Source organism: Lathamus discolor, chromosome 6, assembly GCF_037157495.1.
Source record: "Lathamus discolor isolate bLatDis1 chromosome 6, bLatDis1.hap1, whole genome shotgun sequence".
Lineage (NCBI taxonomy): Eukaryota > Metazoa > Chordata > Aves > Psittaciformes > Psittacidae > Lathamus > Lathamus discolor.
In genome coordinates, this window is record NC_088889.1 from 38,310,175 (window position 1) to 38,325,407 (window position 15,233).

A 15,233-nucleotide genomic window follows, 5' to 3' on the forward strand; every position below is an offset into this window, starting at 1 on the left:
TTAAACAGCATAAGTACTACAGCTCCTGTACATGCACTCTATAATTTTTTTTTATTATCCATAGCCTATCACTGCACACCACTAACTAACGCACATAAAAGACATCCACTTAATCTTGAAGACAGTCTGATCAGAACTTTACATCTATCCATCCATTCCCCAGGACCAGAAACAACACTTAAAAGAAACCCCCAAAACATCAGAAGGTAGAAAATTATTCAAAGTTTTATATATATATATATATGCATATATATAAATATATATATAGATATAAATATATATATAATATATATAAATTACATTACTAGAAGTTAATGAATTATTATTCATGAATGATCACTTTGGAAGCAAAGAGAAGGGAAATAAACATAAAGGTACGATTGTACAGACTAGTAGAGCATGCAAGGACAGAAACAATTGAAAAGAACAACACTGATTCAGTAAGCATCACATCAACTTGTCTTGAACTAATGAAGAGATTGAACAGATATTTTTGCAACCTGATATGATATCAAGTATAAAAGAAAAACATTCCAAAACAAAGAACTTGGATTAAACCATACAGCAGGTATAAAACCATAAAAACCCTACAGAACACTGGCTTTTAAAGTAGCTTTACATTAAGGCAACAGGCCATCCATCTGATAAAATGCAGACTTAATTTAGAACTGAATCTTACCAAAAGATAAAGACAGCAACCTTCAAAACCAAGACCATCATGATGTAATGCAAAATTGAAATTGGCAAAGAACCCTACTGCTAGGATCTTAAGGCTCAAATCTTTACCTCTTTCCCTCTCTCATTTATATTTTTTTGAATGAGAAGTAATGCTACATGTGTAGAAAACCGCTGATTTGCACTAAAGACCTCTCTTATCAAACAGCCTACGGAAAAGTGCACTAAATAGGACAATCATATAGCTGCAGAATTTTCACACTAGAAATTAATGTATCAAGGAAGAACTGAATTTTCATTTCTTTCTGCAATAAATGTTGGTTCACAAAGAGTATTTTTAATTGTTTATAAAATATAAGTAGCATCTTAATTACCAGTAATTAGCTATGTTAGTATATTCAACTGAATATATGTATCAATACTTTCCTGAATCCCTTTTGTAAGGCCTACATTAAAATGCTACCATATAAAAACAATCCTTTAACAGTTTTGCTTTAGATTTTCCTAAACTGTGTTCCAAATATGACAGCCAAAATGCTGTAAACTTAGTTCACTTTTCATGTAGGATCATTCTTTCAAGTGTGAGTTATCACACTTTCTATTACTACAAAAAAGTATTCTGCTCTAGATAATGCTCAAGTGAAAGGCATCGGTCCTTGCTTTAATAAGATAAATACAGAGCATGGTGTTTACGCATTAAAAACAAAACCTCCACCAACCAACCACACTTCATAAAACCTCAGGAAGAGTTGAGAGCAAGATACATGTTTCATTTTTTAACATATCACTGAACGTCTAGTAGCCTGGAACATGTATAAGTCAACAAAACCACCCTTACCTAGGGCCTCTGGGGACTTCAAAACGTGCTGATCTGGGAGGATCTGGAAGCAATCCACCTGATCTCACAGGTTTATCCTGCATGCTAGGTGCATGCGTTGAAGATGCTGAAGAGGCTTTTGGTTCCCCACATCCTTGCTCAGATGAAATAGAAACAGTTTGTTTACTAAGATGAGGTTGAGGCTTTCCGTGGTCTGAAGAGCCAAAGGATGAACTTACTTGAGAATGATACGGTGAATAGACAGTTGAACTAGCCATTTTTGATGCATAAGTACCCGGGGTGGGAAGCAGAGCTGGCCTTGGTGTCTCAGTGGATTGACTGCTTTGAGAACTGGATCCAGAAGGGACAGAGGAATTAGATAACTGAGAAACAGAAGAGAGAGGTGGGGGGACCAGCGGAGGCGTAGTCGAAGGTAAAGTTGGAGGCATAATAGGAATGCCACCTTGACTGGTTTGTGAATACGGAACAAATGGAGGTGGCAGCGAAACATTTGCAGGATACTGATTCTTCAGATTTTGAAGTGAGCTCACTTTCTCTTGCAGATGGGACTGAGTGACCTTCATCTGTTCATCCCATGCCTTCCACTGTTTCTCATACTCTTGAAGCTGGTCTTTGTGAGGGTAGGTTTGAAGCTGATGCTGCCACTGTTGGTTCATTGATCGCTCCCAATCTTTATGAAGCTGCTGGAACTGTTTTTGCTGTGCCTCATAATGTCGCAGCTGCATATCCACTGACATTGTCTGCAACAGCAAGAAAAGAATAGCTTCAAAATACCATCTTCATTGTTTTCAGAGCCACATATTTCAGTATCATTTGTAATCACAATTTCTGACCTGGGCAGAAGCTTGAAAAAGAACTAGACTGAAACAAAAGCGACCACCAGCTGTGATGTCTAATGTCATTGTGACAATTTCTACATTTTATGACTAGGGGACATTTACACATAGAAGGCACTATTTTTTTTAAACAGGACAGCTGAAGAAAGCTATAATCAAAACATTCCAAGCTCTATTATTACTGGCTGCTAACAACGGCTAAAGCACAAATCAATTTTCACACTTTCAGTACACGCAGTATGTGGCTATTTCTCAAGATTTCAGTTTCTGCTATCGATCCCCTCATAGCTGCTTCCACTGTCAGCAATTATTTTTCCCTAAGCCTTTGCCAGATGTTCTTCCTTGCACAACGAAGCTCCTTTCAATGAGGTACCATATTCACTATGTTTAGATACAGGTCCTAATATCTAAAGCTTAATCTTGCCTGAGATTTTTAAGGTTCACACTTAATAGTTTTAGGGGTTTTTAAACAAGCAGATGCTCGTTTAAGCAGATGTTTTAGCAGATGCTACAAAGAAATGCTTAATGTACAAACTCTGCTAACCCAGGAAAAGCTGACTCAAATCTCTAACACAGTAACCAACTTCTAGTTAAAAGCTTAAAGTTGCAACACAGATATAATGATACACATAATGTGAGACAGTGATTTCCGTAATTACTTTAACCGCATATTTTTGGCATCTAAGTTTACTTCATCATAAATATTTATTTTTGTACTGCACAGTGTTGTAAAAGAGAAGCACTTCATGCAATCACCTGTTTACCTTTCCTTTCTTCTGGACTGTTTCTCCAGCAGTAAAACATTCAGAGCTGAGTAAATTCAATACTGTGTTCAGCTTTGCTCCTGTATCACCCAGGTATGTCAGAAAAACCTTATGACAAATGTAAAGTCTTGTATTTCTTGTCCTACTGAAACTTCATTACCATCTGCTAATTGCTTTTTCATTCTGAAGCCAACTGACAGTAGGAAAAGGGGATATAGATTTCTATCCAAGCAGCAAAAGTAGCTAGACAAATGACCCAACCATGACAAATTGTTCAAGTACTTGTTTCCCAGCAGACCACAAGTACTAGGTCACCCAGGAAGTATCCTAAACACTATCTCCTTAGTGTTTCACCTGTAAGTGTGGAGGCTGTTGCATGATCTGTTGATACTGCTGTACCATCTGCTGCAGCTGGGCATGCTTCTGCATTATTCTTTGATATTGAAATCCAACCCGCTGATGGGGTTGCTGCTGCCATTGAGCTGCTGCCGCTTGCAACTGCTGCAATCTCAAATCTTCCTCAGGGTCATCGGGAGGTTCAATATTGAGCTATAGAAAAAGACAAATGCTAAAAATAAAGGAAAGCTCCTTCTGTCAGAAGAAAAGCACATTGGTCACTACCCAGTTTACAAGAACTTTCTCAGTGTTCGTTATTTTATCACTCTGTATTTCAGAGTTTTAGCCACCCGCAGCTTCTGGGTGATTTTTACTACATTTATTCTTAATGTGATTACTCTAATCTAAAGGTTAGGTTGATGGCAATTAGGGTATTAATTCTTACAGAAACTACCTACAGGAAAGTGATTAATGCAGATCTGTTATCTGTTGCTCACAACAAATACAATGAGACAACAGTGCTTTTTCATGATGAAGCAAAGTAACTCTGAGTGCATTGTTTTTGCCACTTGGTAGGAACCCACACACTGTAAGCTAAAGAAGAGCGCATGCTGCAGGGTCATCTACTACCCTACAGTAATCTCTTCAGAACATCAATTATGACCTACATCCATTCTGTAGTAACTGTTATTAGGCATGCTGACAAAAATATTCTGTGCATAGTTCTTATCTTTCAGACAAACTATAACACATAGAGAGGAGAGCCAGAACTGACAAACTGCCAGAAAGGAATTAAGAAACAGTGTCTTAAAGATAGCATTCATCATCTACCGAGTACTTGATTTTGCACTTAGGTATCACAAAGTGTTTCTCACAAAGATGAGGACACTGGTGAAGGTGCGAGTGAGTCAAGCTTGGACTTGCTTCCTGCATGTGTGGGTGACTATGTAAGTCTACATACAAGGCATGTATTTTTACTTCTTTAAATTGATGCAGCCTTAGCAAATGTTCTTTTAAGACTGCTATACCATATTTGATTATTGTTGCATAGTATACGTAAGAATTTTATGGTATTATTTTCCTGTTTCTTTATCCCATCTAGCACAACAAATGGAGTGGCATCACTTTACGAAGTCTACCTGAGTTTCAGTGGATGTAAGAGAAGACTCATCTTCTTTGGAAGCTGGAGGCAGGGATTCATTAAGTGGAGGAGGTTCAGACTGCTGAGTTGAAGCACTCATTTTCCCTTCTTCAGACTTTGCTCTCTGCTCAGATGCATCCTTCCCTACTGGACCTTTCATTTGCTGCTGTCCCTGAGCATGGGCCTTTGCCCTTTGCTGCAGGCTAAGCAAGTGCTGCTGGTACCAGTATTGCTGCTGTTCCTACAATAGACAGAAAATTTCTAAGATGGCTTTCAGGGAAAAAACATGAAAATTAATTCATGATAGTCAATAGAATTATACTCTAGAAAAGTTTTAGAATATGCCTTGAAGGAAGCTTCACTTCATCATCAACAGTATTACAAAGGACAGCAGCCTTCCAGTATCTGAAGGGGGCCTATAGGGATGCTGGGAAGGGACTCTTCATCAGGGACTGTAGTGACAGGACAAGGGGTAATGGGTTAAAACAAACAGGGGAAGTTTAGATTGGATATAAGGAGGAAATTCTTTCCTGTTAGGGTGGTGAGGAACTGGAATGGGTTGCCCAGGGAGGCTGTGAATGCTCCATCCCTGGCGGTGTTCAAGGCTAGGTTGGACGAAGCCTTGGGTGAGATGGTTTAGTGTGAGGTGTACCTGCCCATGGCAGAGGGGTTGGAACTAGATGATCTTAAGGTCCTTTCCAACCCTAACTATTCTATGATTCTACGAATGGATGTCAGAAGACTGACTCAGAATTCAGGAACCACTATGTAAGACATAGTATCCACAGGACAATTTATTTCCTACCTCAAGGTGCTTACAGCTAAGGAGAACAATAACAAAAAGCAGAAAGGTGGCCAATAATAAGCCAAATTACTGACATGTGGTAAGTACCATACTTACTATTATTAATGCCTTTTACTCCTAACAACGAGTGATATATTATTAATATACAACTCCTACAATAATACATTAATAATAATAGGATAACTCAGGTATTAATGCTATACATTATATTAATATTATATTACTGTATTAATATAATAACTTCTATATTAACTAATATAGGAGTTATTATCTTGTTAACAACAATCGGTACTTATTATAAAACTAATAGATAAAATGAAGGGAAAATGTAAGGCAAGTATGATTAAGGAAGCAATAAAGAGATAAAGGAGGAAATGTACAAAAAAAGATGAAGAGGACCAAGAGAAAACACAGACATCAAGCAGAGTGACAACTACTGCTGAGAAATTGTGGTGGAGACATTTGAATGAAGGCCATGGAAAGGAGAAAGAGCAACCAGAACCAGCATATAGTAAGGATTATTTACCAGCTGGATTTCCATTAATTCTGATTTATTCAGTAGCTGAAGAGGTAAATAGATAAGGATGCACCCAAAAAATTACCCATTTAATAAGTGATTGAGCTTTCAGTTTTAAATATTTCAGGCTAGAATCTGGCCAGATGACAGTAGGTTCAAAGCAATGCAAGCTGCCAACAACAGAAAGAACAAAAGACTAAAGTATCTCAGCATATATAACAGAAGACTGAAGGTAAGTATTTCAACGCTTAACTGGTCATGTATCTTAGAGAACTGAATAGGAACCAACAGTTCTGTATCTCTTCCAACACAAGAAATAGCAGGCATCAAATTGGACTAGCCTTGTGCTACCAGAGTCCCTGCCGGAGACAACTGCAGGGGCTAAAACTTTGTGGATCCAAGACACACCTCCATAAACTCATAGAAGAAAAATCTACAGATTTTAAAAATAATGACACCAGGTGCAGCTAAGGGAGCTCCTATATTTTAGAGAAGTTTTTCTCTTAGCATCTGCTTTTAGTCACTGTCAAAGACAGAATGACAAAATACTGTACTTTTAGTCTGACCCTTGAGAATCTGTAACTGCTCTACATCTTTCACATCCTCTGTTCTTCCCTTCCATCCAAGAAAAGACACCTACATAAAGCCCACTCAGAAACAGAAAAGAATCCAAAATATGCAGGTATTTTAAAACAGAATTGTGACAACACCACCGTGGTAGGTGCTGTCTGACAAGATTTCTCAAAACTGAAGCACTCTGCCTATCTTAAAACAGGTTTAAAAGAAGCACAACCTTCCTCCAAAAGCCTACCTCACTGTGGTGGTGCACCCTCCCACCCAAACCCTCCCATCCCATTCTCTGAGCTGCTCCACAATCTCAGGAACTCCCATCAGGCCTTGGCCTTTGTGTAATGAGTTTGGTGGTGAAGTGTCTCTTAACTACATCAGAAACTCTTGCACGGCTAAGAAGGGAGGCACTGATCATTCCAGGGACTCCTGTTCCCTGGATAAGGTGGGAAGCAAGATCACGGATAATGAGTCATCCTCTGACAGCTTTACAACACTCCTTCCCTGATTGCAGGCTGAATGGAATGGTACCACTGCTACTGGATTTCTGCTTCTAGGAACTACCAACTCGATTGTGGCCAGGATGGAAATTTACTAATGATTAAAGACAATCACCCTGTGACCCTATAAATAGTGGTCCTAAGTGAGGCCCTGTGAGCAATCCCGCTGGGTGCGATGACCCTCAGAGGTTGCAGACTCTCAAGTTTGCGATAATCAGAGGCCAAAAGACGGAACCTGGGCTGGCGGCCCCCACTCCTTGAGACTCAACCCTCACCCACTGAGAAATGCTAATCATTAGATGTGAACATTTCTCTGACTCAAGGAGGATTTGAACAGGTATAACTTTGTATGTCTTTACATATGCATGTGCATATATGTGTGTATAGACTGTTATACAGATTGTAGTAAATTCCATTGACTCACTTTATAACATCCACCTTATAAATGCAAACTGCTGCTAAACAACACTTGTAACCCTTTAGATGTATACTGTTGACTAAGTCTGAGACTAAGACTAGGTCCAGCTGCACCTAAACTCCATCAGGAGTTTATAAAGGAAGGGGGTCTATTCTGAACCTCATGACTCAATGGGAGGGTCTCCCTTACCCTTTTCACTTTTGATCTCTACACAAATCTTTCTAGCTTGACTCTACTTTGGGTTTCCTTTATATATTCCATTAGACACAAACCACTGACCAAGCCCGAGACTAAGACTAGATACAGCCACATGTAAGCTCCATCAGGAGTTCTGAAAGCAAGGTGGTCTATTCTGAGCCTCATGACACCATGGAAGGGTCTCCCTTACCCTTAGTCCCTTCAGTCTCTATCAATCATCTTTAGCTCGATTTTACCTCGTCTTTCCTTTGTATGCTTCATCCATATAATAAGTAATACTTTTACCTCGTCTTTCCTTTGTATGCTTCATCCATATAATAAGTAATACAGTGAACCTTGCCATTGAATTCTGTTAAGTTGTGCCTTTATAAATCATATTAAAAATGCTCTTGCTAGTACCTTTGATGGTCATTCATTGAGTGACCCTAGACAACTCATGCTCAACTGTTTGTAATGGTAGCAATCTATCAGACACAATTAAACATGGAGCTGTATTTAAAAAAATACTTCTGCAAAACTGTAACTTGGAGATGAGGTCAATGAAAGGAGAAGCCATGCTTCTTGGACGTTATGTTGATCCTGCAAGAACTCCTGCCAAGAACCTTTAACAAGAATCTGACTCAGAAGAAATGTCATGGCTTTGGGTAGAAGATGCACACCCACAACCCAGCATGGAGAAGTCTCACAAACCTTCAACAACATGCTGTGGTAAGTGTAACTTCCAACACCAGGGAGAAGCAGACATCCCCAGCTATGCAAAAGCTTAATCAATTATTCCTGTCACAAGGCGCTATAAGGTGATTTACCATGACAGTGCAGGATGCTATGCTTGGCGAGCTCTGCTCTGCTGCCACAAAATTGCTGTCTCCATGGATCTATGCTGTTTTCTCCTAATTCTACCAATTGGACAAAGGGCTAAAACTCATAATATGACCAGAAGTTCACACAAAGAGCTATGGTAATACCCTGTCACCCATTTTTTTGCAGCAGCAGAAGTCAGTGACACAGGTATTTGTGGGTTCTATCTGAAAAGCATGAAAAAGTGGAAAGGTAGATTTCTGAGCATAGTCAGAGCACAACAGAAGTGTTACTGTAGAAAATTCATGATGGCAAAAAGTTCAGTTATTTGAGTGCTCATCTCCTCACAATGACTGTCATACTTCAAGTTCCGTTACAATCCCTAAGCCCAAGGAACACGCCCGCATCAACATACACCTTTTTTCCACCTTTGGCTGACCAAAAGACTCAGCCTGTTTACATAGTACAGGGAACACTGAAACCAGCACCATAAGCTCCTGACCACAGGACATATCACCAAAAATGTTACTGCCCAGCCGAGGCCACAAGACTACTTCAAAATGAATTTAGGTGACCCTACACAGTAACATAATGCCTATTTTGGGAGACAACTTGGATCTTTCTTGGTAAAGTTAGCAAAAGAATTCTTTAGGATGCTATATAAAACAAAGGGGAATTTTAAAGAATGAATTAGTCTGCTAAAAGGTGAAATGATAAAGCTAAGGTAGCTTTAACAGATGTAGATAAGTGTATATTTAAGGGTACAGGTCCACTCATACATACTTGTTTACTACTGTCAATAAATTGCAGCACATGGTACCCAAATATCAGATGAAGCATTATTTAAACACTACAGGTATTTTAACAGGACTTGACAAAAGATGCCTCTGATAGTATAAAACCACAAGAATCCAGCAATTTAATCCAACTGTACAGCCATGTATGACGCTACTACACTATATTTGTAATATTATCAAGGCAAAGAACAGTGTCTTATTTTTAGACAGGAAAGGGAAATAATAAAAGATGAACTCAAGGCGAATTGCATAATATTTTCTGTTAAGAGAAAAACACTGATCTATTTGGCTGCAACCACTGACTGTGGGCTGTGAAGAGAAAGAATTGTTTTCAATTACCAGTTTAAACAAAGGCGTAACAGGATCTTATAAATGAAAAATTACAGTATTTCTCTACTTGGATTTTAAGATCATTAGCAAGAAAGCATCACTATGCTTCGCTTTTCCTATTCCTATTGTGTAAAGACTTGCTGCTCCAAATCCTGTCCCACTTTACAGCCTGAAATAGCCAAACTGGTATCAGTTATAACAAATTTATGACCAGCAATGTACCAGATTCCTTTTGAATTAATGCTGAATTGTGCACAAGAGTAAACAAACTATTCAAGACAGAATTGGTTTATATAAACACTCATAAACCAGACCATGGAAACTTCAGCAGTATTTTGATTCTTTATGTGTGCATCACAATATTACATTACTTATGACTCTTCTGGAAAGAAAGAGTGGCCGAGGAACAATTCAATGACATGAATGAAACTTCAGGCTACATAAGGTGAGAGGAGCTACAGTTCACTGCTCAATCTTGAGTTCAGTAATTTAAGAAGTCAGCCAGCAGCCTTAGTACCAAATGAACATCACTTTCTACACCTGACTTTTTACAGTTTTGGCATTAAAAAATTTAATAAGTCCCACCCCATCACTATAAGAGATCAACTAGCAGCGTCCAAAACCTTTGTAAGATTCAATTAATGAACTGAAAGCACCACTTTGATAGGCAGTGATCAGTTACATGGTGCAAACTTAAAAATGGTACATTCCCAAACCTATTCGGGTACTGGCATGAAGCTTTAATGGAGACAATTAAAAAGGTGTCCCAATAACTACGAAATTTAAAGTGTCAGTGAATTCAACATAACAAAACGGGATTTTTGCAAACTTAGTTTCAAATCAGAATTCCCAGATGAATTTGCCAAAAATACAGGTCTTTAAATCAAGCCAATTTAAAGCATGCACTTCAGCTTTGTTCTTGTAGCTGGATCTCTACAAGCTGATCCTAAAACCATGCAAGACTCAATGAATCCGAGCGACCTGTACATGTAGCTAAGGGTCTCTCTTTGTTCATGCTTAACCTTAAGCAACGTGATTATCCCTATCTTAATGCATATAAATGGTCACATCACATTCACTGGAACCGCTTGCATTTAAGAAGTGAAGTATGGTAACATTTTGCAGGCATTTTGGCTCTAGTGTACATGTAAAAAGCACACAGCATTAGCAACAAGAATATTCTTCACCTCAAAAGTATTTCAGAGCATCTCCCTCCAACATTCCATACAATTTAATACTGGAAGATCGAGCACGTGTAGGACAAAACGTGTAAGTAAGGGGCAACTATGTACCATGACAAAAAAACTTTTGCAGCTTTAACTGCACGTGGAAAGATTAAAATAGTCACAATTCTGCACTGATCAGACAGACAACTGAAAGACAATCCCATGAGAAAACTAAATGAAGAAATCACTGACAAGAGACACAGCTCCTGCAACATGCCATAAGCAAACAGACTGTTCCATCTCGCAATGTGCTAGATGAAGTCAATAAAGGTTTGATGCAGGTCATCTACAGGCTGTGCTTTGGAAAACAATTCTCCAGGGACCAATAAACTACCCAAGAAAACTGAATTCAGCCAGAAGGCAGACTTTTCTTTTCTAGGGAAAAGACCTTTCCTTAGACTCATTTGCTCTTGAAGAATTATGGTTTCTTACATCCAAACCACCACCACCGGATTAAGAAGCATTTACGGAGCACCTGAACTGTGCCATTCCCGGACTTCCAAGGGTAGCGTTCAAGCCCTTTAAGTATTACGCAAATACGGCGCGTTTATTAACTGCCCTTACTCGGACACATTTGCAGCACTCGGTACCCGCCAGCGATTAACCGCACCGCTCTCCTGCCGACTCCCCGCTGCCAGCCGGGGCCGCAAGGGCGAGCGCGGCGGGGGTGATGCCTTACCTGGGGAGTCATGGTGGAGGGATCCGGCTGCTCGGTGCCACCGGTCTCCTTGGCGGCGGCCGGCGCTGCCTCCGGCTGGGCGGGAGCGGGCAGAGGCAGCGACGTCTGGGGTGGGGGGAAATGGGCCGGCGGTGGCTTGGCCGGCGGAGGGATGGAGGGGACCTGGCCGGGCTGCCCCGTCTGAGACGGGGAGGCCTGGGAGGGGAGCAGGTAGGGCTGGGGGTGCGCCATGTATCCCTGGGCGGGCGGCGGCAGGTAGGGCTGGGAGGCGGAGGACGGCGGGGGCTCCAGGTAGGAAGGAGGGGGCTCGGAGAAGGAGGGAGGCGGCTGGGAGGCCTGCGCCCGGGACAGGTAGGGCTGCAGCGGCGGGGACTGGGCCGGGGGCGGCTGGGAGGGGGGCAGGTAGGGCTCCGCCTGAGGGTGCGGCAGGTAGGTCTGAGCGGGGGGCAGGTAGGCCTGGGCGGGGGGCTGCGGGGACTGCGGCGGCGACGACAGCTCCATGTCCATGGGCACCGGCGAGGAGGGCACCGGCTCGCCCCAGTCGCCGTGCCCGCCCGGCCCTTCCTGGACATCGCGCTCCCGGCCGGCAGCGGGCGGCTTGCGAGTCGACGGCGGCGGGTCGCGGTGGGCGAACTGCTTCTGGTAGCTGCGGACCGGAGGTGGCACGGGCGGCGGCGGCTGCTGCCAGTCGCTGAAGGAGCCGGGCAGCGGCGGCGGCGGCAGCCCCGGAGGGGGCGGCCCCGGCGGCGGCGGCGGCCCCAGCAGCACGGACTGCAGCTGCTTCTGGTGCATCTGCTGAAGCTGCTGCAGCTGCGCCAGGTGCTGCTCCTGCAGGCTCAGGAACCCCGAGGTACCGGCGGGCGGCGGCGGAGGGGCGGCGGCGGCAGGCGCGGGGCCCGGCGGCGGGTAGCTGGGCAGCGGCATCGGCGGGACGGTGGGAGGCGGCACGCTGGGAGGAGGGATGGGCAGCGGCGGGGGCGGGATGGAGGTAGGCGGCGGCGGGTAGTGCCCCGCCGCCCCGTACAAGCCCCAGGCCGGGTACATGGCGGGACCGCGGCGGAGGGACCGGAGCGCGGCGCTTCCACAGGCCGCGGCGGCGGCGGCGCGTGCGGCCCACGGCGCCTGCGCGGCGAGGCGCACCGCCCTCCTGGACAGTAGAGCACGAGAGGGGAGACAGAGTGTCGAACAGCGCCCCTGCCCTGGGTGTTCGGCGCCTGCAGCGCGCCGCCTAGCGGACGGCTGCTGTCACTGCGGGAAGTTTTCGGTTACGGCCGGGAGGACTCGAACCGCGCGGCGGGGAGCATAGAGACGGGGTGGGGGGGCGAGCCTAGCCTGCCGCTCTGCGCCCGGCGCGGTAGGCTCGCACGGGAGCAGGCAGACACCGCAGGGCGCGGACCCCGGGTGGGCGGCTCCGCCTTGTGCAGGGGAACGATTAACCGTCGGGTGCCGCCGAGTCCTGCCGCGGACCCGCAAGCGAGGCCGTGGTGTACGGGGGATCCGGAAGCGGTGCCATCCCGCAGGCCGTGGTGCTGCCGGGCAGCGCCGCTGCTGCCCTCGGTTCCCCGGGCGGCGGCGGCGGCCATGTTTCCGCGCCTGCCCGCCGCTCCCGTCAGCGGTTGTGCCTCTGCCCGCGGGCAGCGGCGCTGCCCGTGGTGGCGGTGACCCGAAACGGAGGTGGTTCATTGTGGTGATCGAATGGTGATGTGAGTGCAGCCGTAAGTCCAGGCGTGCTAGGCCTAGGGAAAGGTGCACGAAGCGGCAACCTGGTTTAGTGGAAGGTGGCAAGGGGTTTGGAACTAGATGAGCTTTAAGGTCCCTTTCAGCCCAAACCATTCTATGAAACTACCTCGCACATTACAGAAGCAACTACACTGAGGAGCAGGAAAGGGTTTTTTCCCCCCCTTGTGTTTCTCTCTTCCCACGCTGAAGTGTAAGTTAAACATACAAAGATGTTCTGTAGCCAGCAAAGATTGATGCAAAGTGCTGAATTCCCATTGTCGAATAAAGACATGACGTCTTGTGCGTGTGAGCTCTAGTAGCTGGGCAGCAAAGCCTAGTGGCTACTGTTCTGGTCAGCAGTTCACCGGCACTGGTGGTGTCCCACTGCTTGCCCTCATTATCAGATACAGAAAACCTCAGCAATTTTTGTTCAGTCTCTAGTTCATGGCTGGTGAATCAAGCAGCCATGGCTGGTGGAGAAAGGCAGGTATGGAGGAAAAGTCCACAACCTTTTCAGTCAGGAGAAAAGTCAGAAAAACACATACACACAAGAAGTTAAGTAGAGCAAAAGCTTTGTCCTCTCCATTGGAAAAGCTGCAGCTTGTGTTAATTTGTTGATAAATTCCAGGGAATCCACAGCAGTGGATTAAACCATAAACCTGTAAGAAGAACTTTGAGTACAGTGTGACGAGTAGAGTGTGAACTCAAGTTATGAGATGCTAATCTTTACGAAAAAAAAATAATACATATAGAATTTTCCTTCAGTATCCTTTCCTTTCACCTAGAGGTGATTATTGATCTTTTTCTGTCTGCGGTGGTGCTCCTCTAAGATTTGTCTTGCAGTGAATATGACTTGCAGATAGCATAAGTACTTTAGCTTCCATCTCCTCCACATTGTACACATACTTAACATTTGTATCTCTGAACTCTTTGGGTCAATTTACTCACTCACTAAGCTTTCGAAAGTCTGTTGTTCCAAAATTGGGAATTCCTGTTGCAAACATCCTTTGATTTACCCTTCTGATCGCCTCAGAGTTCTCGTGTAATCAGTTTACTCAAGGTTACTTCCTGCAGGCAGGTCTCTCCCAGTATTCCTGCTGCGTTGTGGTTACCCAATATTGTGAAGAAACCCGTTATTCACTGTATGAAGAAACACATGTACTCAATCACTTTCAGTAGCAATTGTTTTCCAGCCTGCATCAAGGAGGTCAAAGCGTTAACTTCCAAGTAACTTCACAGATGCTGTTGTCAATACAGGGATTTGGTTTGGGCAGCAGCAGACTTGACTCCTGCCAGCCAAGATACTTTGTCTTTACCCAATGTTACTCTGTCCTAAAGCAACCCTGTCAAGCTCACATTACGCCTTCTTATTCTTTTACAGTCTGAAACATTAATGTACATCATGGTGCTGGGTTCGTATTTTTAATAGCTCGTGCCATTTCTGCTTCTAAATGCTATTCTACCACATTTCAGTTATCCCTTTACTAGTGTCACACCTTGGATCAGCAGCTTAAGTTTTTTCACGTCATTTGGTGGTAACACTGCAGTACCTTGGGCTTTCTGGTGGCCCCCAGAAAGGAGCAGAAATTATTTTCTCCCATTCTTTGCATAACTTCAGACCTCTTTCTGTGGCTTTTCTGATTGTTCTCTTCTGGAAATATGGAAACTGGCTACAGCAAGAGACAGGATGTTAGGGGGGAGGCTGGATTCCCTAGAGTTACTGAGAAACATTGCAGGCATCTGTTTGATATCTAACTCGTGTGCAGGTTTAAAACAAATGCCAAAGTTGGGTCAGGAAGGAATTTTCTTCTGGTTTGGACTGGCAGAGTTTTGCATTCATAGGAACATGAAAACATTCTCGCTTACAAAAGTCTTTCCTGTCATAATGATCTTTTCTCCTTTAACACACTGTAAACTGGATCTGAGGTTGGGATGCCATGGTGTGTATGGAGTAAATATTTTCCTCTGAACCAAGCGTCCGCTACACAGGTTCCCTGAGACTGTAGGGGCTGCAGTTGATTACTCAGGTGGTCCTTTCCTGTTCTGACTAAGCTCTTTCAGTTAATAGCCACATTTTTCTTGTCTTGGC

General features: G+C 43.8%; 2 protein-coding genes across 9 annotated transcripts in view; one reads left to right on the forward strand and one right to left on the reverse strand.

Annotated features, from left to right (window-relative positions):
- Positions 1-12,557, reverse strand: part of YLPM1 (YLP motif containing 1) — a 51,465-nt gene extending 38,908 nt beyond the window's left edge. For 5 of the 8 annotated variants that reach the window (XM_065686130.1, XM_065686124.1, XM_065686126.1 and 2 more), the window contains exons 1-4: positions 11,426-12,557; positions 4,589-4,831; positions 3,468-3,662; positions 1,514-2,253 (exon numbers count right to left, since the gene is read on the reverse strand). In XM_065686130.1, the coding sequence (XP_065542202.1) occupies positions 1,514-2,253; positions 3,468-3,662; positions 4,589-4,831; positions 11,426-12,469 (2,222 nt within the window). In that variant the 5' untranslated portion in view covers positions 12,470-12,557. The remainder of the gene's footprint in view (positions 1-1,513; positions 2,254-3,467; positions 3,663-4,588; positions 4,832-11,425) is intronic. The other 3 variants (XM_065686128.1, XM_065686125.1, XM_065686132.1) reach the window with 2 other exon arrangements.
- The window catches only part of AREL1 (apoptosis resistant E3 ubiquitin protein ligase 1), a 31,900-nt gene continuing 28,621 nt past the window's right edge, over positions 11,955-15,233 (forward strand). Inside the window, exon 1 of the mRNA XM_065686134.1 lies at positions 11,955-12,275. The gene's annotated coding sequence lies outside the window, so the exon portion shown is untranslated. The remainder of the gene's footprint in view (positions 12,276-15,233) is intronic.